General features: G+C 43.9%; 1 protein-coding gene across 1 annotated transcript in view; it reads left to right on the top strand.

The window, feature by feature from the left end:
* Positions 1-21,875, top strand: part of MICU3 (mitochondrial calcium uptake family member 3) — a 52,256-nt gene extending 30,381 nt beyond the window's left edge. The window contains exons 10-15 of the mRNA XM_044681133.1: positions 9,026-9,126; positions 12,295-12,466; positions 14,643-14,751; positions 16,625-16,782; positions 17,104-17,172; positions 19,930-21,875. Coding sequence (XP_044537068.1) covers positions 9,026-9,126; positions 12,295-12,466; positions 14,643-14,751; positions 16,625-16,782; positions 17,104-17,172 — 609 coding nt within the window. The 3' untranslated portion in view covers positions 19,930-21,875. The remainder of the gene's footprint in view (positions 1-9,025; positions 9,127-12,294; positions 12,467-14,642; positions 14,752-16,624; positions 16,783-17,103; positions 17,173-19,929) is intronic.
* Positions 21,876-22,252: the final 377 nt, after the last annotated feature.

The following is a 22,252-nucleotide window of genomic DNA, read 5'->3' as shown; positions in this document are numbered from 1 at the left end:
GCTATTTTCCAAACTTGCTTTAGTGCAGACTTCGCAGGCTTCCACTGTGCAGAATCACACCAAAATGCCAGCTCCTGTTCAGAAGTCTAGTTCTCATGGTCAAAGTTTTCGCAATAAAGCCAGTTTATCTGAATGGATAAAAACCTGTCAAGTCACTGATTCTGTTCACAGTCCTCTTGGTTATTTGCCTTTATATATTGAAATGTGATTCATAAATATAGAGAGTGTACATATATCTATGTAGGATGGGGCCTGCCTGGATTTTATTTTAAGGAAACTAGATCAAAGCAAAGTGAGATAATCCCCTTCTGTGAAAATAGCATCTGGGGTTCTTTTGTGGTTTGGGTGTCTTTTTGTTATGAAAACACCTGAATTCATTTTCTTCTAACAACAAGCAGTGGAATCAAAGAGCTCAAGCCTCTCCTCTGGTTTTGTCTCACCCTTTATGAAATTCTAGTTATATAACGCTGTGAGGGGACAGAGGACATGGGTGTAGTTTTCAGGGACTCAGAACTGTGCTCTGTTTCACAGAATGAAAAAATGTTTTGACCATTTCCATTTGCTCATTTGTTGTTTTTTTCCCTGATGTCCAACTGGAGCTCATGGCTCTGTAGTTCTGGATTAGCTGGATAAATGCAACCTAAATCTAATAAGATTTTGATGATGAAAGCCTGTAAGGGAAGATCTGATCTGCTCAGGGGCCCTGAGAAAAACTGGCTCAATGAGGTCATTGTTGAAAAATTGTATAAAATAAAGCCATCTACATTTCAGTGTATTATGTCCCAAAATGGAGGACTCCATTTCCCCCCTCACTGGGGGAAAACATGATTCAGCCATCACTGTTTGTCAGTTTGATGAGTTTCGGTGTTCTTAGAATCTCTGATTTTAAGGAAACCCAACCTTTTTTCAGCCCCAGTTGCTCTTCATTTGTCCTACAATGAAAATAGTATAAATGAGAGGGACATAGTCCTATTTTTGTCCTTGTTCTCTAGCGTTTTACTAACTTAATAAAAAGCTTGAACCCTCAGAAATGTGAAGTGGGTGAAGTTTACCTTCTTTTCCTGCTCCCAAATGTTAATGAAGTGCCCTGAGCTTCTAAATCCCTCTTAATGATTACTCCACCCCGCCTGGTCAAAGCTCCAATTCTCTCTGAGAACAACTGAGTTATTAATTTATACTGTGGTGTTAATAGCGAACATACTTTGTTAACTCTCCCATGGCTCATTGCATTTTCAAGTATAATGTTTGAGGGAGGAGACACTTCCTGACAGTCCTAAAATATAACTGGTTCATTATTAGCAGGTATGCCAAGTGGATAGTTTTATGGGAATTATGGGAATTTTCTTAAGTCCAGGAAAAAAGCTATCCATTTTCATTGTTTAACTTCTCTTAAACCTCTTCAGAATAATGGATTACCTTACAATAACTGTAACATAGTTATTCTCCCTCATCCAGTATATTGCTATGAAGTTCTCCCATTTGTCATTGACTTTTTTGAAATGAATTTACATGTATCTATCGAGATCTAGCATACATTATTTGACAATCACAAGAAGGTTATTTCAGAAGCATCTATGTGGTTGACCTTGGCTAAATGTGAAATAGATCAAAGATGAAGTGGCCTTCAAACCTGGACAAGTCCTTTCTGCCTCCACAGGAATAGTGGAGACAGGGGGACAAAGTAAGATCAGACTGTGACTAGGTCTTCTGCAAATATTATCTTGACTAAAAGCACTCATGAGGTACTACCTTGGTCCAGAAGCCAAGAAGTTGGAAGAAAATGGAAAATATGGACAAAATAAGCCATCTCCCTTTTTAAAATCCTGTTTTAAATGGAACCACAAGGCATAGACAAGATGCAGCTCAATGGAAGTTTGGCTTAAAGGCTCTTGGAGAGATAAAAGAATTTAGCTAAATTGGTTTCACGGGGAACCCAAAGATGACAAGAAATATTTCCAGAACAATTTGGTTTTGCCTTGCAGAAGTCACAATGAGTATCAGCAGACTAACTGCCATGAAGAGAATTACATTTTATGTGCCCACATGCATTCCAGATGATGAATGAACTTTTCTATACTACACAAAATGCTCCAGGCTAAGTCTTTGTTTTCATCCATTAAGTCCTGAGATCAGTGATGGAGAACCATCTGAAGATGGAGTGCTGGGCTAACTTCCACTCTACCCACCCAGACCAAGTATAGTATCTACCACCACTACTCCCAGACTGTGTGCCATGCCCTACTCCCCATCACCCCATGTAGGGGAGGGAGAAAACACTCCATTGGGCTGTTGAGCAGAGGGGTGGGTAAATTGAGGAATGTCCTCAGCTAGTGTTGAGAGGGAGAAGGGAGAGGCCCAAGTGCTCTGCTCCCCTCCAGCTCTGCTGCCTGGGAGCTGCCTACCTTTCCCCCTGTTCCCATTGGGCTTCTGGGGCCGGGGATATGAAAAATATGAAAAAATATCATCAGGGGAAAGGAAGCAGCTTCACCCAAGTCCCTCTGCCTTTCTAGAAACAAACTTTGGGGGTGGGGGTGGGGAAGAGAGCAGACATGTGCTTGCCATCTTTGAAACCTGTTCCATAGGTTCACCATCACTGTCCTAGATACTCGTTGGCTTTCTTGCAAAAGTGGATGCAGGAACAGACACTGAAAATTGTGTTGGAAAAACTGGATTCTATTTCCCTGGATGGCCAGTGGTGTAGATTTATTTGGCTTCACTGGCCTTCTTAACCACATGGGCTCCTGGAGGCTGAGTCACTAAGAAGTGGTGATAACAGCAAAATAGCATAACATAATGACCAGAAGCTCCCAGGTTACTTTGATGCATCCTGTCTATGTATCACGATCACTTTCTCAAAGAGAATTGAACACTTGAATGAATAAAGCCTTTTATGGAACACATACTTGATACGAAGCATTGTGTTAAAAGATCTTTCCTGCTCTTGGAATCGGGGAGTATTAGGTGTGATGAGCTCTGAACAACAAGGTGAGCTGAAGATCTCAAAGCAAGAAGGCCAGTTCACCTCTGCAGTATCAGGGATACTTGGTGGGAAAAGACCTATAGCTGGAATGTGACTTGGGAAAGGGTATACATTATCCAAGAAGGACACAGGAGACCAAAGGACTCATGGTGATTGAGGAGGGAAGAAGGCAGGATGGCAGGTGAAGAATACATACTCTTGTGAGGAACTTCAGAAGGGAAGTTGCATGAGGGGAAAAGCATGAACTTAGGTGAAAGAGTACTTAGCTGAAGGTCAATAGAACCAAAAACAAAAGCAGTTTTATCATCAGGGTATAGTAGAGGCCACTTGGACAGAAAGAGGAAAGGAATGGCAACCAGAAACGGATGAGAGCTTAGCCCGGAATAATCAATCAGTAAGCATTTATTGAAGGTCCACTCTGTGCAGGCCCTGGGCTAGTCCTTGCCCTCAAGGAGCTTGCCACAGACAAATACAGGCAGACCTTGGAGATAGTGGGGATTCGGTGCCAGACACCACAGCAAAATGAATATTGCAATAAAGTGAGTCACACTAATTTTTTGGTTTCCCAGTGCATATAAAAGTTATGTTTTCCCTATGTTGTAGCCTATCAAGTGCAACAATATTATGTCTAAATATATACATATATATTTATATATATATATATATACATATATATACATACCTTAATTTAAAATACTTTATTGCTAAAAAATGCTAACCATTAGGACTCACCTCAGTTTCGATGACTGCTGACTTATCGGCATGCTGGTTGCTAAGGTTTGGGAGTCTGTGGCAAATTCTCAAAATAAGGCAACAATGAAGTTTTCTGCATCATTGACTCTGTCTTCAACTTGACACTTGGAGGCCATGCCAGGGTTTTTAAGTGGCTTAATTTCAATATCGTTGTGTCTCGAGGCATAGGGAAGTACTAGGAAAGGGAGGGAGATAGGAACAACCAATTAGTGGAACAGTCGGAACACACACAATATTTATTAAGTTTGGTGTCTTATATGGGCACTGTTTGTTGTACCCCAGAACAATTCCAATAGTAACATCAAAGATCACTGATCTCAGATCACCATAACAGATGTAATAACAATGAAAAAATGTGAAATACTGCAAGAATTACCGAAATGTGGCAGGACGTGAAAGTCACAACAGGAGCATATGCTGTTGGAAAAATGGTGCCAATAGATGTGTTTGACACAGAGTTGCCACAGACCTTCAATTTGTAAATAATCACAGTATCTGTAAAACACAATAGAGCGAAACACAATAAACCAAGATATGCCCATGTGTGCAAATGTGCTATGCATGTGATTTATAGGAAATAGTGAACAGAGAGCACTAGAATTAATAGGGATTGAGAAAATCTTATTGTAGAAGGTAAGAGAAGGAAGCCAGGGAGCAGAAGGAGAGCATTCCAGGCATAGGGAGTGAGGGGCGGGGGACAGAGAGAAGCTGGAGGTAAGAAATGGAGTGTGTTGTTCATAGAACAGCCAGGAGGCCAGTGTCACCAAATGGAAGAAAATGTGTCAAAGAGTGTGTAGGGCTCAAAAGGGAGGATGGGGCTAGTTGACAAAGGGCCTTGAATGCCAGGCAGAGCATTTTGCATTTTCTCCTAAAAGCAATAGGGAATCAATGGAGTTTCTAGAGCGGAGGGAAACATGGTCAATTCTGTGCTTTAGGAAAATCCCTTTGGTAGTTGAATTGGAGTGAGGAGAGACTGAGGCAGGCAGATTCCCCCCTCCCCAATCTGAGGCAGGCTATTGCAATAATTCAAGTATGAGATGAAGAGGAGTAAAAGAATGATAAAGTATGGTGAGCAAATGAGAGTATTCAGAACCTGCTGTGGCTTTTTCTACTAAAAGAAGAGCAGCTAACAATTTTTTTTGACTTTCACTAATGATAATTTCCTCATCTCAAAAGGCAAAGAAAACAGTACAGGAAATTTCTATTCTAACTATATTCTTTCATCCACATAAAGTTGCCACAATAGAGACAATGGGAATGGTGGGGAGTAGTGACCACTCCATCTTTGAGTTTGTGATAGAGAGAGGAAAGCCAGGAATAGTCTGGCATGTACCCTACAAGGGCAGAGTGCATTTTTCTTTCTTTTTTAAAAAATCCTTTCTCTCTTAGTAACAACTCATTTAAAAAATGTTTATTTTTATTTTATTCCAATAACAAATTTGTACCTAAATTTTCCAAAGTTACATAATTCTCTTAATAACAACTCTAATATAGAAGGGCATGGGCTAAGCAACTAAGGTTAAATGACTTGCCTCAGGTCACACAGCTAGTAAGTGTCTGAGGTCTGATTTGAATCCATGCCCTCTCAACTGCAAGGCCTGTCACTCTATCCATTTAGCCACCTCGCTTCCCCTTAGAATGCATTTCTTTCTTTTTTAATCCTAGGCAATTGGGATTAACTGATTTGCCCAAGGACATACAACTAGGAAGTATCTGAGGCTAGATTTGAACCCAGCATCTCCCATTTCCAGGCCTGGCTCTCTATCCACTGCACCACCTAGCTCCCTCTCAGAGTGCTTAAAAGCTTCAAAACAAAGCTAGAATCCCATAAACTAAAATTCTACAGGAGAAATCATCCCAGGCAGTCTGGTAAACTTTGAAGAATGAAATTCTGAAGACACAGAAACAATTGTAAGGAGGAAGAAAGACATCTAAAGAGACTGATGTGTATATACCCAGAATGCATCAAGCAGTTTAGGTTTTTAAAATGACATTTACAAAAGATGGAAGATATTAAGTAGATACAGAGAACATGAGTAAAATAGGGGCAGGCAGGGTAAATAGTTGACAATACAAAAGCATTGCCTACTTCTTTAAATAAAGAATGTCTCAAATGCTAAAACTCAGAATGAATTTAGATGGATAGTGAAGATTAAGGACAGCCAAGGGGGGAAAAAGTTTGTTAGCTTCATTGTGAGAAAGAGGAGAATTTAAGAAATAATAGAACCTCTGCTCAAAGGGATAACATGATGATTGCAGATAAGAGAAGGTGGAATTCATTCATTCTTTGTTTGCATTTACCCTGAATCTTTGGATTGGAAAGGACCAACTAACATGACGAACAGAGACCCCATAACCAAGATAAGTAAGGTCATAATAAGAAAATATCTATGTGTCCTGATACAGGCAAACTAGATGGCCCCAGTGATCTATGGCCCAAGTCCTGAAAGCCCTGAGAGCTAGAATTGCTGAACCAACATTGGCGAAAAACAACATAATGTTGGCTTGATTTTTATTTTCAAAGAAAGAAGGTAGTCACAACTGGGTCTGTTTCCCAAAGAGAGCATTAAAAAGGGGAAAGGATCTATTTGTGCAAAAATATTGATAGCAACTCTTTTTGCAAAGAATCAGAAATTGAGGGGATGTCCATCAGCTGGGGAATGACTGAACAGATTGTGGTACATGTTGGTGATGGAATACTATTGGTCCATAAGAAGTGATAAGCAAGATGATTTCAGAAGAAGCTGGAAAGATCTGCAGGAATGATGCGGAGCAAAACAAGCAGAACTAGGAGATCATTGTACCCCAAAACAGCAATATTGTACAATGACTGAAAACTTGGCTACTTCAGCAGTGCAATGATCTGAGACAATCCCGAAGGGATTATGACAGAGAACACTGTTGGAGTCGTCTTTCACTTTTACTTTGGGGTTTGGATTAAGTATGAGTTTGCTCTTCCACCAGTGACCAATTTTTTTAAAAAAAGTAGAGAGTGCAAGTTACAGTCCAGTGAGTTTGGCTTGGAATCATGGCAAACTTAAAGAAATGAAAAAAATACAAAGAGCTGTGATCAAGAGAAATATCCATCATATTTGTCATAACCATAACTGTGAATTGGATAAACTCATCCATAAAATGGAGGCGGGAGAGTAGCAGAAAGATGAGAAAGCAAAAGTGATATGCAACCTACAAGAAGCCACAAACTCATGTAAGGCAGCAGTAAAAATAGTCATGGTTAAAAGAGAGAAACAAACACTATGTTGTACTTTTGTTGTTGTTTTTCGGTCATTTCGGCCACATCCAACGCTTCCTGACCCCATTTGGGATTTTCGTGGCAAAGATCCTGGAGTGGTTTGTTATTTCCTTCTCCAGCTCTAACTCAATGAGGAATTTTCCTGACTCTAGGCCCAAAGCTATGTGTAGGGACAGCTAAATGGCACAGTAGACAGAGTGCTGGGTCTAGAGTCAGAAGACCATCTTCTTGAGTTCAAATCTGCCCTCAGACACTTACTAGCTGTGTGACCCTGAGCAAATCACTTTACCCCTATTTGCCACAGTTTCCTCATCTGTAAAATGAGCTGGAGAAGGCAATAACAAATAACAAACCACTCCAGGATCTTTGCCAAGAAAACCCCAAATGGGTTCACAAAGAGTTGGTCACGACTGAACAACAGCAACACACATAGTTTTACACAAGCCTAACAAATGCTCATTGGATTGAACTGTACAGGTATGGCATATGAAGAATGTGTTTGACCCAGAAATGAGCAGGAGAAGATGCTAAGGCTAGATTAATTGGAGAATTATGTGGCCACAAACTGCTCACTGACCCAAGAGTGGCCCTAGGAGAATACTAGTATCCCAGATACTAGTCATTTGGAGTCATAAGAAGCCCCCATCTAGGATCTTAGAATCATCAGTGCAGAGCTGGGAGGGGCCATTGCATTGATGATTCTAAGATTCTAGATCAGGATCTCTTATGGTGTGGGGCAGTGATGGGCAAAGTAGGCCAGATGCCACCCCTTGAAATGTTCTATCCGGCTGACATTATTCCTCATCTGACGAATACAATACAATGAAACTTTGAAAGAGTTGCCTTAGAAACAGACTGACAGAGGAGCATTTCCTTTTCTTAGGACCCCTCTTTAAAAGGTTTGCCCATCATTGGTGTAGGGCTAAGCTTCCAAAATTCATTCCTCCTCTGGAAACTGAATTCTATTGAACTTACTTTGAAATCAAGTTGAAATTGCTTTTCTACAAAAGATACAAAGCAACATTAGCATGATTGAGTTATTTTGTTGAACTCATGTAAAATTTGTGTCCTAGTGCCAACGCAGAATTCACTTATGCAAAAGAATAATTTGCCCTCCTGATATGAGAGACATTTGGAGACTCATTGCCCAAAGAGTTCTCAGTTCTCAGAACTCAAAGAGTTTTCTTTGGCTCTTTAGAAAGTCCGGAACTGGAGAAACTGAAGTCAAAAGTTGAAGAGAAAATGCTCAACTGAATTATGGAGAGAGCCATCAACTGTTCTAGGTTATGTACTGAACACAGATACAGCCTGAGTGCATATTTTGGAAATGACCGTTTTAAAAATATTGTCCCAAAGGCCTTGATTACATTTTTAAAAGCAGACCCGTGGTTTCATTGGGTACAAGTTAGTACCTGCTTTGATCTTAGAGAATGTCCTGGGGCCTGGGAGACTGAATTATCCAGAGCCACACTTTTAGTATGTGTTAGAGGAGGGCGCAAACAGAGGTCTTCTTGACTCCAAGACCAGCCCTTTCTATGTCTCAGTGTCTCTCCTCTTTCTTCTCTCTCTCTCTCTCTCTCTCTCTCTCTCTCTCTCTCTCTCTCTCTCTCTCTCTCTTTCTCTTCCCCTCCTTCCCTATCTCTCTTTCTCCTCTCTTCTCCTATATCTCTCACTCTGTCTCTTTCCCATGTCCTTTTTCATTACTATGCATCATAGATGACATCTTTTTTAATAGAGGTCATCATCGTTAATATGCTTTAAAGTTATTAGGTATAAGATCCTCAGACTTCCATTAGTCATTTTATTTTTTAAAGTTTTTATTTCATTTTCCTTTCCATTTAGATAATCCATTTTTTCACTCCCCTGTTCTTCATGGTTCATTATTAAATTAACTTTTTATTTAATTTAATATTTAAAATACTGCTATTGTTAACATTTTATCTGGCCTTATTAAGATTATTTAAAGAATGTGGAAGCATCTCTGTGTGTTTTGTTGATTTTTTTTGCTAAAACTAACTTTTTTATTGTACTGTTTGAAGCGAGCTGATGACATCACAAATTTAGTGTCAGATACTACGCTGCTTATACACTTTTTTGGAAAGAAAGGCAAAGCTGAGCTCAACTTTGATGATTTCTACAGGTAAGATTTAATTTTTACACTTGGATGACAAATCTAGGTATTACTTGCTTAATACATGAGTTTTTTGGTATCGAATCATGAAAACTCTAGCTCCTAATGGGACCTTAATGATTCTATATAACCATCTCCTCATTCAATGGGAAAGAAAAATGGAACACCAAAAGTAAAGCAATGACAGAATCAGCCCCAAGACCTGAGTCTGAGTCCAAAGTACTTCTATTAAACTTAGAAAATAAAATAAACTGTCCCAAAAAAGGGTTTGTGAAAGAGCTTATATTCTTTGACCTTAAATGTGTCAACCATGCCAATGCTATCCTTTTTCATTAACAGACATTTTAATGTCTATGATTGTTATTTTTAAAACAGAGAAGTATAGACAATAATCATTGGCATAAAAACGGAAGCTTTTTTTGATGTTTGAATAAAACTATCTGTTATGTTGTACAACGATATTGCCATAGGTTTTCATCTAGTACCTTTATAATACCCTGACAAGGAATGGAAAGGGATTCCTGCCTTGGGAATTATGGCCAACATTTTTGCATCTCTGAGAACTCCCCCCACATTCTGCTAATAAGGCCTTGCCAAGACTCAAATGGCTCTCTGATCTCATGGATGCCAGATTGCAGGCTATCATGCCTGCCCATCCTGGAAAAACCTATCCATGCCTTGTAAACTCACAACTGGAGACCCACCAATATTCTGGAGGTTTTGCTCATTTTCTCTTGGGCACCAGCAGAGCACCATGGCTGCCAACTCCTCATCCCTCAATTTTGCCATGTGTACTAACTACCCCACCATCTTCCTTATCTAGATGAGGGATGACATTTTCACCCCCACTAAATATATCAGTATTAACACTTTTAGCCATCTTATCCACTCTTTTAGGAGGGTGAGGAGGCCTAAGCCAAACACACGTGTGAAAATTCCTAGCCTGCTCATCAGTTGCTCACATGAGATGAATAACCATTATCATTTCAATCTACCCCACACTGACCCTTCTTAACCTACTAATCTACATTAGCAAGCCACTCACCATATTCCTAACCCTTGACTTCAATAACTAAAGTAAAATCCCTTGCATATATATGGAATAAATCGACCTCAATAACCATCATTATTTTACTGGCCTTTCTGCCACCCCAACAGGGTTTATACCAAAATGACTCAGACTCCAAGAACCTATCGTCCACAACGGCATCTCAATAGCAAGTGCCCTAGCTCTCTCTGCTCTACTAAACTCATTCTTCTACACACAAATAAGTTATTCATCTACCCTCATAATATTCTTTGAGATGACATTTTTTACTCTTATTCTTCCTCTGTGCCTTCGTTGGTTATGAGCTATAGGCTAACCAAGCCCACCTCACACCTCTCCAGTGCCTATAGTGGGAAACTTATTTTTAACTCTTTGGATGAATTATATATTCTGTGCCTCACCACCACACAGCAACTCTGTTATGATGCCATTGTCGAAAAGATGGGACTTTACTTTGATGAGAAACTTAGGGTCAGTAAAGGAGCTTTATCTGCTCTTCTCCAATTCACCTGTGGGCATACCCCATTATCCAAGGAACTGTGTCCTGATGAGTAGTTTATCCAACTGCATATTGAAATCTGAGCAATATATAGGATTCCTCCGCTTGGTACTCCCTGTGCAGATGGATGGGGTCTAATTCTCTGAGTGATTACGGACTCTCCTCTCTAGGGTACTCCAACATGGTCTGCCAGCACAAGGCCTCCCTGAATGGGAGCATTTGCATGAGCTGGTCATCCTCAGAGAAGCCCTCTTCACCCTGAACCCTGCTCTGGTTGTTCTCCATCATGTGGCAAACACCCTTGCCAAGTGTCAATCTCCCTCCTCTAGGCTTTGCCTGATATATTTTTATTTCTGTTGTTCTGTCTTCCAAGAGATCTGGGATGACTTTAGTGTACATGTGCAAGATACTTTGTTGTTACATAGCCTCTGAGGCAGTGTTCTGTTCTACCTACTTAATCATGTGCTTCTTCAAACCAACAAAGAGTGAGCACAATGGGTTTTTACATCCTCAACATTTTTTTCAGTCGATTGTGAAATGGCAAAGATGTCTCTCATCATTGACTATCACACTGAGAAACACTGAAGTAGAATACCTCTACTTGTGGCTTCCGTGAGAAAGGAACAAGAAGGAACTTGAGACGATTAGGTGGGAGGAAATCAAGGAGGTGATTTGGAAGATTTGGACCAGCAAAGGAGATAATTTGTTGAATTTGGGGAGGAGAAATATGACAAAATTGGGAATGGGAAGACGGAAAGAAAAATTGAACAATAATCATCTACAGTATAAGATACCAGTTCAAATTATACTTGTAAGGAAAGCAAAGTGAAGGACAATTAGTGAGAATTTGAGAGGAATAGGGGAAGGAGCCTGAAGGAGCCCACTGAAGAAGGATAAGCAGAAGGTAGCTGGAAAAACCAGGCAAGGCAATGTACTTGTCTTTTTAAAGGCAACAGAATAAATAGAGGGACTGTCAATTGATTGAGTGAATTGCTGAGAGGGCCTGGTTTCGAGGAACAAATTGGCATATGAAGTTTTAACCAGTTGTTTAGTAGTGTATCATAAACACCCACAAGTAGCTTCAAGCTACAAGGCTGAACATCTCAACTATTGCAGATGATAGGGGAAACTTTTCAACAATTTGCATCACGTGTGATTTTTTTATTTCTGCTCCAGCTAAAATTGACACACCTTGACACCATATTGGATATTGGGTGGGGATGGGGGTAAAAGTGAAGAATCCAGGATGACTTCTAGTCTAGAAACCTGAAGCACTGGGAAGGTGATGGTGCCTTTAACAATCCCAGGATGTGGGCAGCTTGGTGACTCAGTGGATTGAGGACCAGCCCCAGAGATGGGGGTACTGGGTTCAGATCTGGTCCCAGACACTTTCTAGCTACATGACCCTGGACAAGTAAGTCACTTAACCTCCATCGTCTAGCTCTTACCACTCTTGCTTTGGAACCAACATACAGTATTGATTCTAAGATGGAAGGTGAGAGTGTTTTTTTTAATGTTTCAGGATTCCAAATATACTTTTCCATAACAGGGTGACAGAGATTGTCCTTTGTTAACAAGTTGTTGTTTTTTAAATCTACTTGCTCACTTTCCCATTGTCTTTGTTTCCCAGATTTATGGACAACTTGCAAACAGAAGTTCTGGAAATAGAGTTTCTTTCCTATTCCAATGGCATGAACACTATCAGTGAAGAAGACTTTGCCCACATTCTGTTGCGATATACAAATGTGGAAAACACGTCTGTGTATCTGGAAAATGTGCGCTATAGTATAGTGGAAGAAAAGGTACTTTTTATCTTTTGTTCTTATTATCATTATTTTATTATTACATCAGAAATAACTCACAAAAACATAGTCTAGGCAGCCAGGCACACACCAGCACACACAGAACATCATACACACATTATACACATATGCACGTGAATAGTGCATATGTACATGTATGTGCACACATGCTCACTTAAGGTACCTGGATCCTTTTTCTTGTTTAACTTTTATCCTAAAATGCTTTGGGGGGGGGGGGGAATGGTTGTAAAACACTGTAATGAAAGCATGTATGAACATTCTTGGTCATCCTTATTAGGTGCATGGTAAAACAGCTTCTTCAGCCATCAGGATTCCTCGCATTCCCCTCTAGTCTCTTTCTTCAAAGAGCTCCTATGGAGCCATGCTGCTGACACAAAGAGTCCTTTTCCCAAACCAGTGTCTCTTGGCATCCTTTCAGTCTCACTTTATTCATTCCCAGAAGGCCCATAATTAAAGGGTCATTCGTGGTAAGGCATTTCAGGTATCTTATCACCATTGAAAAGAGCTTTTCAGAGCAGGGTTGGGTGGCAGGAATGGTGGGAAAACCAGAGACACTTGTCTGTCCCTTTGTGGAGTAACACACACAGAGCTCAGAAGTCTGGGTGCAAGGGAACTCTCAAGGGTCCTTGGAGGCATCTCTGCAGCCCAAGAGGAGAGGTGTTCCAAGCATCCTCTTCAAAGGGGGCGTGCTTGGGGGTCTTGTTGAGGCAAGGAAGCTGAGAGCCTTCTTTTGCAGGTTCCCAAAGGCAGCATGGGCAGCTCATCTGAGAGAAGGAGGCAGCCCAGGCTCCAGGCCTTTCTCTTAACGGAGATCTAGGCAGCATGAATAGCAGGGAGTTCTAAGAGCAGTGTCCGCACTGAATGGTCATCAAATATTTCTTAGGATTCACTTGAGCACTTTGGGAAGTCAGGATAGATTGCCCAAACCCCTAGAATCATGCCAGACTGGGGGTTCAGACGGGGCCGTCTTTGTTTTTTAACTCAAAAAAAGCATAACTTGAGAAAGCAGTGAATTTACCATCTGAGACCACATCATCTTCTTCTTGATAGATTTAGTATAAATCCTATTAATAACAATGGTGACATTCCTGTGACAGCTATGATGCAGGTGCTCTCACAGTCAGAGGATAACAGAAGTCTGCCAGGGACATATTTGAAGACTAGGTGTTTTCGCTTGGATGGCAGAAGCATTCCTTCTTTCCTTTCCAAGATGGAAGGAGGGTTTTAGTCTTGCTTTAAAATCATGAATGTGTGACAAAGCTATGCCTACACAGAGAAGAGTTTTCAAATGAACCTTTCCTAAGAAATCATCTTACTTGATACCTACTTAATAGCCAGTGTAATTACCTTCAAAGTTAAATAGTGACACAGATGGCTCACATTTTTACCTTTTTTATTAAATCATTTTAGTTGCATCATTTAAAAACAACCCTAGGGGACAGCTGGGTGGCTCAGTGGATTGAGAACAAGGCCTAGAGACAGGAGGTCCTGGATTCAAATTTGGCTTCTGACACTCTCTAGCTATGTGGCCCTGGGCAAGTCATTTAACCCCATTGTCCAGCTCTTACCATTTGCATTGAAACCAGTATAAAGTATTATTCTAAGACAGAGTTTTTAAAAAATCACTTTTCTGGTTTCGGTCAAAATATGTGGAAAAAGCTTCCATTCTTTTTTGAATAAGAAAGTGCAAATATTTCTAAGTGTTCTGTCTTGAAAATGTCTGCTTTTAACATACAAATGCAGACCAGGCCATGTGTAGACCCTCCCTGCTGCCAGAATTCCCTGATGGAAGCCAAATGTGAAACCACCAGTTGACATCCACCATCTCCCCAGCAGTCAGTGACCAGCATTCATTTTTTTTCTTGCCAAATCACAGCTTTTATTTTTCTTAATAATATTTTACTATTTTTCTCAATTACATGAAAAAACCATTTTAACCTTCATTTTTTCAAAGTTTAAGCCAAATTCTCACCCTTCCTTCCTCCCTTCTCCCCTCCCTGAGACAGCAAGCAATCTGATATAGATTTTACATGTGTAACAGTGTGGGAATCTTTCTATATTAGTCCTTTTGGAAAAGAGAACTTAAAAAAAAGTGTAGAAATAAGATGAAATAGAGTATGTCTCAGTCTGCACTGACCAGCATTCATTTTAACAGGGCATAACGTTCGATGAATTCCGGTCCTTCTTCCAGTTCCTGAACAACTTGGAGGATTTCGCAATTGCCCTGAACATGTACAACTTTGCAAGTCGCTCCATAGGGCAAGGTAGGTGCTCACATCTTTTCAGGTAAAACCTCTGCAGAAAAGTTGGGGAACCTATCAGAAAGAGCACAGGTTTTTATATTAAAATATCGAAGCATGCCCTCGTTTTCGAGTTTGGGGGAAGTGAGAGCAACCACAGTCTTGGAGAGAGAGAAGGACCAAGTAAATGCAGGGAGTGGGGGTGGAGGGCCCTGATACAGGTAAGGAGCTGGGGTTGGGGCTCAGGAAAGCACCCTCTAGCCAGCAGAGCTCCCCAGGGTCAGCCCATAGAGGTCCTCCTGTCCTTTATCATTCTGTGGCATCGTGTATCGTTCTTTAAGTTTAGAACTAGCCACTTTCTCTTAAGATGGACATTTAAGGCACCCAATGCACAGCACTGGGGGGACCTTCCTCACTCCTTAAGGAAACACAGGGCAGAGGCCAGGGCTTTCCTGCCCATCTTCCATTCTACTCTTTCATCCTTGTTTCTTAAAAAGTACCATCAGGGGACAGCTGGGTAGCTCAATGGATTGAGAACCAGGCCTAGAGACAGGAGGTCCTGGGTTCAAATCTGGCCTCAGACACTTCCCAGCTGTGTGACCCTGGGCAAGTCACTTAACCCCCCCCCCCACCAGTACCTACCCTTACCACTTTTCTGCCTTGGAGCCAATGCACAGTATTGACTCCAAGATGGAAGGTAAGGGTTTAAAAAAAAAATACCATCAATTCCTTTTGTCTTCTCATACTGGTTTCCAAATAGATCCCTTTTTTGGGGGTGGGGGAAGAGGCACAGTGAGCCTTCTCATGTAACTGAGTTGCTCCTGACAGACACACTGAGCCACTGGGGCTACCAACACGAGCAGCACTCACGTGCTCTTGTCATCATGCCTTCCCCGGAGCCTAGCTCGGGCATTGTTAAATCCCATGACACTTGCAGCTTTGTGCCAGTCTTAAGTTTCCATTGTCCTAGTCATCAGATTGGCCTGGTTCTACTGCCTTGGTGTCCCTGTGTTTTCCAGAATTCCTCCTAACTGTCATTTCTCGCTGCTCCTTGATCTGTCATGACTTCCAGGCACCACTCTGATTAGCCATTCCTCAGTGGACAAGGCCCACTTTATTTCCAGATCTTTGCCAACACAGGAGAGTCCTGCTCTAAAGTACTGGGGGCCAAAGGGGAGGCCTTTCTTCCTTTCTCTGACCTCCTCGGGAGTATGGCCAGCTGTGGAATCTCCCCCCAGGCCTTCCTCCTCTGCTCCCTTCCCCATCAAAATAGCTAGAAGGGAATATCTGACCAAGATCTTCATCTTACAGACAAGAACACTGTAATAGGGAAAATAAAATATTAAGTTTGTCATATAATTTTGAGAGAGACAGAGACAGAGAGAATCTGGCCGAGGAGAGAGTCAGAGAGAAGGAGAGAGCTGCCTCTCCATTGATGCTCTGATTCTTCCAGTGATCTCTGGTTTCAGGCATGGGAGAGTCCCCTTTGAAAGCACAGACTCTGAGAAGGACCCCAAGGGCCAGGGCCTGACCCAAAGGAGAAGGAGCTGGCCAGGAAGCTAGAGAGACACGGCTGCAAGCCCATGGGGGACACTAGGCTCATGACTGGACCCCTCCAACACCCCATTTCTTTAGTCTAATGGAGACAGCAGTGCCTGGGCTACCTGTTACCCTGGAGACTCTGAGCCTGAAATGGTGTGAAGAGACAGTGTTCTTTGCCACCTTCCCACCCTCTGGAAATGAGGTCTCCTCTGAGCCTGGCCCAGCCTCAATCAGCCCCAGCACGCACGCACACGCACACACACTTGAAAGCCTAGAGGGGCTGGGAGGGGCATTTAGTGGCTATAGTCATCCCCTTAGCAGGACCCTTTTTCTCTGGTTCCTGCCCTTTGCCCAGATGAATTCAAACGTGCCGTCTACGTGGCCACGGGCCTGAAGCTCTCGCCCCATCTGGTGAGCACCATCTTCAAGATCTTCGATGTGGACAAAGATGACCAGCTGAGTTACAAAGAATTCATCGGCATCATGAAAGACCGGCTGCGCAGAGGATTCCGGGTAAGGAGAGAAACGCGTGCAGGGAAGATGACGGGTAGATAAGGCTGTGGCCGTGGCCCTCCCCTGCCATCTGGAAAGACGCTCCGCTCCCTTCGTGTAGAGCATGAGGCAGGCAGTGGGCTTAGAATTGTTGCTGTCCCTCCTCATGGCCTTTCTCAGGCCAGCTGCTTGAGGCCCACACTCAGGGCCCGGGGAGGGTTTTGGAGGGATGCCCGGCTTCTCAGCCAGCGCCTCTGGACCATCACCACTGACCTCTTTGCTTTGTCTTCTCATGTGTGGATTCTCTGACCTCTCGCCCCTTCTCCATCACCCCCTCCCCAGGGCTACAAAACGCTTCCAAGTTACCCCACTTTCAAATCCTGCCTGAAGAAGGAACTCCACAGCAGATAGGTATGTTTACTTGTTGGTGTTTGTGGATGGGCCAGCCCATGGCGTGACTGTACCCGGGGCTGCCGGCTGGACAAGATCCCCATTTATTATCCTGCCCTTCAGTGTAAAGCCGATTCCCCCATTATCTCCCTGAAGCATGGCCGTGGTCCTCAGGGGCCCGCTCCAGCCCAGGCCCCGGCAGCCCTCGGGTGCCTGTCAGCCGAGGCTCACCCAGCCTGGCTGAATGCAGGGGACATTCCCAGCCTTTGAAGTCTCAGCATAAGTGAAAACCAAGGAAATCTCTAGAAAAAAATGGAATGACCACCCCACCTTTGGGTTTAAAATGCTGAGATTTGGCAGGTCTCTACAAACCAAGAAATGCTGCTGCCCATATCTATATACGGTCTGTCGGGGGCATCATTGGCCGGTCAGTTGATCCCGGTACTCAGGAAGGGGCTTGTCCGATTAACCGAGGTTGGCAAACAAGATAATCGTGTCTGTTTCAACTCTTATTAGAAATCTTTCTAAAGTCTATGGGTTTCCTGCGGGAGTGAGGACGGCGTAATGAATAACATGGAATGTTTCCTTGATATTTCATGATCATGCCCTCCCTGGTGTATGTCAAGAGCCCCCAGGACCAAACCTCTCACTTTACAGATGAGGAAACCGAGGCCTAAGGTACCTGAGGTTATCCCCACCTATGCATGTAACAAATTTACTGGCCTGCTTTGGGGCTAGCATTGTGAACATTACTGATCATGTGGTGGAAGCTACTTAGGAGGTCAGAGGACAGTCTTTGGGATGTACTCTAGACATTTTATAGACTAAATCCCCCACCCAAGAGGCTCCTCTCTGTCTTTGGTTTCTGGATCACTAATGTCCAAGTAATCAGTGGTTCGGATGCCTCAGGCCCTTCTCGTCTGGAGTTTGCTCTCCATTTGGAAATGGATTCTGTAGAGTCTGTTACCCGTGCTGTATTTATTAAACTTGATTGTCCATGAAGGTCTCTGGGCCAACAATCCCAGACACTTCCCCAGCAAGTTTTAGTTGACAAAGGACGTTACCAAGTTGGGTTCTCACTAGCCCATAAAGACCAGGTATCATTGTCTCCATGTTATAGAGAGAAAACTAAGGGTAAGAGCAGCTAGCCCAAGATCATGCCACTAAGGATGGCACAGCCAAGATTTGAACCCAGAGCTAACTCTTTCCATTTCCTCACCTGGCCATCATAGTCTCAGTGACTCGCCCATGATTGTTATTATGGTGATGGTTCTGGCAGAGGCTCCCCTCTCCTCACCTTCCCCCTGTTTCTTCATTGAAGGGACTTCCTCTTGGTCCTCAGGGGCCCCATTCCCCCATGGGCTCTCCTGGCTGGGTGGCAGAGGGTTGCATCTTTGTTTGACTGCCAGCCCCCAACACCTGGCCCAGGTCCGCCCACGTGGAAGAAGGAGTAGCCCCAGTGCCTCATATTGCCCAGTCAGGGAATAGCCTTTCACTTTCATCCTAACTAGTGAAGGGGTGAAGTCTTCTTGTCCTGGGAGGTCAGAGGCTTTCTGCCCTGATTCCTGGGGAGGTCGTTAGGTGAAGGCAAAGAGATAAAAGAATTGGTTTTACTACTGTAATAAAACCTGAAATCATCTATCTCAAGTGTGCTTGCTTGAGAGGAAAAGACCTCTGGGAGGATTTTGTTGTGGCCAAGAAAGCACTTTGTGAACTTTGTCCTCCTGTGCTTGTGGCCCACTATGAGGCAGAACTGCCCACCATGTGCCAAGGGGCACTGATGTACACAAGCCTGGCACTTGGGGTTTCATTTTGCCATCAGGAGGCAGACTCAAAAGCCAAATGCATAGCCAGGGCCCATGCGCTTGTTGCACTAAGAAGGAGCTTTGGAAAGTGAGGGTTCCAGGGAGAACTGGGCATCCTCAGCCCAGGCCCAGTGACCCAGAGAAAGCAGGCAAGCCATGGCAGAGAGACCAGAGGACCATTGGGGCTAAAGGAGTGGGCCTGGCGTGCCATACCCAGAGAGAAGGCCAGGAAGGTGGGTGAAAGGACACAGCCCCTGCGGGGATGGGGGGAGACGGGTGCTTGGGTGGTGCCTTCTGGCACCTAATCTTGCAGTTGTGGCAACATTCAGTACCTGGCCTTTTTTCACCTCAAAAGTCATTGGTCCCATCCCCCAAACATGCCGTGTGGATTCTGAGATGTGTAACCTAGAAAATAGGAGAGAAGTTGGGAGGGCAGGAGAGCGATGACATCTCTCCTCGTGTATTGGAAGAGCCATCCTGGGGGAAGGGTCATACCCCCAGCACAAAACTAAGAGAACAATTTCAACTCTGCGTAAGAAAACTAGGCGCACAAGAACCCCCTCAAAGTGGATGTGGTGGGGTTGTGCCATCACTGGGGGCAGAACAACCACTTGTTGGGAATGCTGAAGCAGCAGCTAGGGGTCATGGGGTTGCAATTCTGTCTCAGAAACTCATTTGCTGTATGACCCTGGACCTCCGCTTCAGGGTCCTCCTCTGTAAAATGGGCTAATAGTAGCACCTCTCCATGAGGATCAAATGAGATGGCATAGGTCGGGTGTTGTGTCCGCCTTGGCGTGCTGTGTAAGCGCTAGCTGCCGCTGTTTCCAGGAAGTAGCGCCAGCACCAAAGGGCCCTGGCGACAGCTTCTCGATTCTAAGTTCCTATCACCATGGATGGTCATTTCTCTGACTGTCTCATCCTAAACAAACACACACACTGACTTTCTTAATGATGCCATTCTTATTTTGATCAGGTGCCTCCCAAAGGGGGCTTCCAGGATGATTGTCGACTGCGAGGGATCCAGACAGACCCTTCAAGCCTGCAGAAACAGGTCCACAGCCAAAAGCTCCTGAGATAAAAAGATGAAAAGCTGCAACCACCACCCGTCCCGTTTGTCCTCCCCCGTGTCCATATGAGCCGACGAGTGCGTGGCAGCCGGCCACGATCCATCCACCCCCCCCCCCCGTGTGTGTGCTGCTCCCCATGCCCTAAAGCCCCTCAGGGACGCGCATCCTTCAGGTTTATTTATTTATTTATTTGTGGAGATTCGCCCAGCACCGGAAGAGGGGGTGACGAGGGAAAGAAGGCACACAGGGGGCTCACTCGTGTTCTGGGAGCCCCGCTCTGCCCTGCCGCAGCCTCCTCGTGCTACGACCTGTGATGCACTTTGGACTTCAAAGGGCCACATGAACATGAACGTCTCTGGAGGCGCAGGGAGCTGGCGGTTTGGAAACCCTTGTGCTGCCTTCCTCAGGAGAGCTCATCTCCCTGCCTGTCTGCGGCTACAGGCCGGCCGTGGTGGGCCAGGGCCCCTGGTGGCAGGCCCTCCTTCTAGTGTGGATTGCATGAGAATAGCTCCTTTCTGTTCAGGGGAGAGTAGCCTAGAATGAATCCAGTCTGCTTGGCAACAGTGTTTGTGTCATAGGTAGTAATTTATTCTATTTTTGGAAAAGGACCACAAGAACAGCCCAGGCCCACGGCAAGCTTGTTTTTAAGTAATGGCTCAAATATCTCAATATCTAACTTATTCTTCTTAAAACAATCTGTCTTTAAAGGGTGAAAGAGTAACTCTCTTAAAAACAATGAAAATTAGATTTGCAAAGAGAAAATAGTTCAATGCTGTCTTGATTGATTCTTGCAAGTCTGTACATTAATCAAATGTGCCAGCTTGATCACTGCAGAAAAAACTCTGCTAGAAGCTCTGCATGAGATGCAAGAAGTTGCTGTCTTAGCTCTGGGATGATTAGAACTTCCGGTTGTGCATCGTTTTCATAGATGAACATTTGACACGCCTATTTTCTTTGTTAGCCATTATCTTTGTTTAACCGTAAGGATCTCATCAAGGTGGGCCCTTCTTCCACCAATGCAGAGGGCAGTGACCTCCGTGAGTTGTGGTTCTGAAAACAAAACCATCACCTGGTGGCCAGTCCTCTAGGGATGAACAACAGCTGCAGAGGAGTCCGGCCTTGAGTGCCCGGCGCTTGTCCTGGCTCCCTTTCCAGCAACATTCAAGAGGATGGAACCCAAAAGATGCCGGAGCTCCTTCCTGCTATAAGGCAGCAGAGGAGAAATGATAAGAGAGCCAGTAACTGAAGTGGATTCTCAAGATGGCGGTGTCAATGGCTGCTTCTGACTTTGGCTAGAAGGGGCCAATCTGAGACTGAACTACCACCGCGCTTTGGTTCCACCTGCACTTTTAAAATACAGTTTGGGGGCTTAGTTCAAGGCTAAGGGAGTGAATAAACCCCTGCTATTCCATCTCTAAGGTTCCTATCTCTAGATCCAGCTTAACTTGGGTTCACTTGCTCCTAGTGGGAAATGACGCTGCGTAACTGCACGGTCTGGGAGAAAGCCTGCTCTGCTTTCCGCGAGCCCGCCCCGATGACATGCCGGCGCTAGCAAAAGCAACTCCAGCTAGCTCACGATTAGATAAGATCGCCTCCGCCCACGGACATAGACCAATGCCTTTCTGGCCCTATGCTACTAGTGTGTGAAGAAGCAAAATCTTGCCAGAAACTTAAGAAAACTAGTTTTCCGCTGATTATAATGCATCTCTATGTGCTAATGATATTTGCCCCTCTCCTTCGTGGGAAGACTGAAATCAGATTCCCGTGGCCAACCCTAGCATCGTGTCGGACAGAACTCCCTCCTGCATTCTAAGTGTGGCATCATGAAATAAAAGTTTGAAGTGACATCCCAGAATCGCCTCCTCCTTGTGTACTTGGAAAATGTCTCCTCTCGGTGTTGTGTCTCTAAAGAAAGAAGTAAGTCTCGCCTTCTTGGGGTTCCTCTGTGTGCCCGTGCCCAGCCCCAGCCCTGGGGGGGTTTCTTGGAGTTTTATTCAGTTTATTTATTTATTTTGGAGTGTTTTATGTGGTTCATGTTCTTTCCCTCCCTTCCTCCCACCCCCTCCCGTAGCCAACGCGCAATTCCACTGGGTTTTACACGTGTCATTGATCAAGACCAATTTCCACATTATTGATATTGATATTGATACTGATCACTGGGGTGATCGCTTAGAGTCTACATCCCCAATCAGGACCCCATTCCCAGGGATGGTGGCGAGGCTGACCTTG

This window comes from Gracilinanus agilis, chromosome 6, assembly GCF_016433145.1.
Source record: "Gracilinanus agilis isolate LMUSP501 chromosome 6, AgileGrace, whole genome shotgun sequence".
NCBI lineage: Eukaryota > Metazoa > Chordata > Mammalia > Didelphimorphia > Didelphidae > Gracilinanus > Gracilinanus agilis.
Note: the sequence above shows the minus strand (reverse complement) of the source record. Positions and strands in the feature narration are given on the sequence as shown.